The sequence below is a fragment of the Sphaeroforma arctica genome (assembly GCF_001186125.1).
Source record: "Sphaeroforma arctica JP610 unplaced genomic scaffold supercont1.11552, whole genome shotgun sequence".
In the NCBI taxonomy this organism is placed as follows: domain Eukaryota; class Ichthyosporea; order Ichthyophonida; genus Sphaeroforma; species Sphaeroforma arctica.
Genome location: NW_014029006.1, coordinates 1 through 819, shown reverse-complemented (window position 1 = coordinate 819; position 819 = coordinate 1). Strand labels below are relative to the sequence as shown.

General features: G+C 43.5%; 1 protein-coding gene across 1 annotated transcript; it reads left to right on the top strand.

The window, feature by feature from the left end:
• Positions 1–76: 76 nt before the first annotated feature.
• On the top strand, positions 77–819 carry SARC_17651 (hypothetical protein; the record flags this gene model as incomplete). The annotated part of the gene is made up of 2 exons (XM_014288256.1): positions 77–220; positions 661–819. Coding segments are annotated over 2 exons (303 nt in total), but the record flags the coding sequence as incomplete, so codon positions are not given.

The window sequence follows — 819 nt, the reverse complement described above, 5'->3', positions numbered from 1 at the left end:
ACGTCCTTCATTTTGGCAATATCCTGACGATATGTGAAATTAATCCCAAATTTAAAAGCCCAAATTTCAAATCCTGATGTTCAAATCCCACATCCCGATGTTCAAATTACGCAGGTATGTCGACGTACACCCTGGCAGGTTGATGCGACTGGCCATGAGTGCCATCTCCTGGACATGGATGATTGTGTTCATACTTCTCATCAATGACTACTACGCACAGGTGAGTGTATTTGGTCTATGCCGTTGTTTTCATATAAGGATCAGACAGGTGGTTACTTATTGAAGCTTGTATATATATAAGCCTTCTAAGACTATATATATATATAAGCGTTTTAAGACTGTAGACTATGAAAGAGATGATACCTCATTACATGCACTGAATGCATGGACGTTCCAATGCGTGAGGGGAAGGGCCTGTTCTCTCCGATTTCTCCGCCCGTATATGGGAAATAGTTCCCTCAAAGTATGGGTGTACAACGAGTTCAACGAGTTTAACCGAATTATGGCTCAGATATAGAAACCATCTCCCTTCAGCTAGTGGGACAAGGCACGCTGTTTATTTATCACCGCTTCATTCATATGGCAAACACGTACCCAGAAGACTCGGTGTGAAAGACCAAAACAGGACTAATACCAAAAACTGCATCCGTCTCCCAACAGCTGGACAAGACCCAACACTTATTTGAGGATCGACTGAGTCTGTCGTGGGCGTTTGTGATAGTGTGGCACATGGCTGCGGTGTGGTTTGTGGTGATCTTCATCTACAGGGCTCACGTCGATAATTTCTTCCGAGTGCGGCAAGTGTTTATTATTCTACTG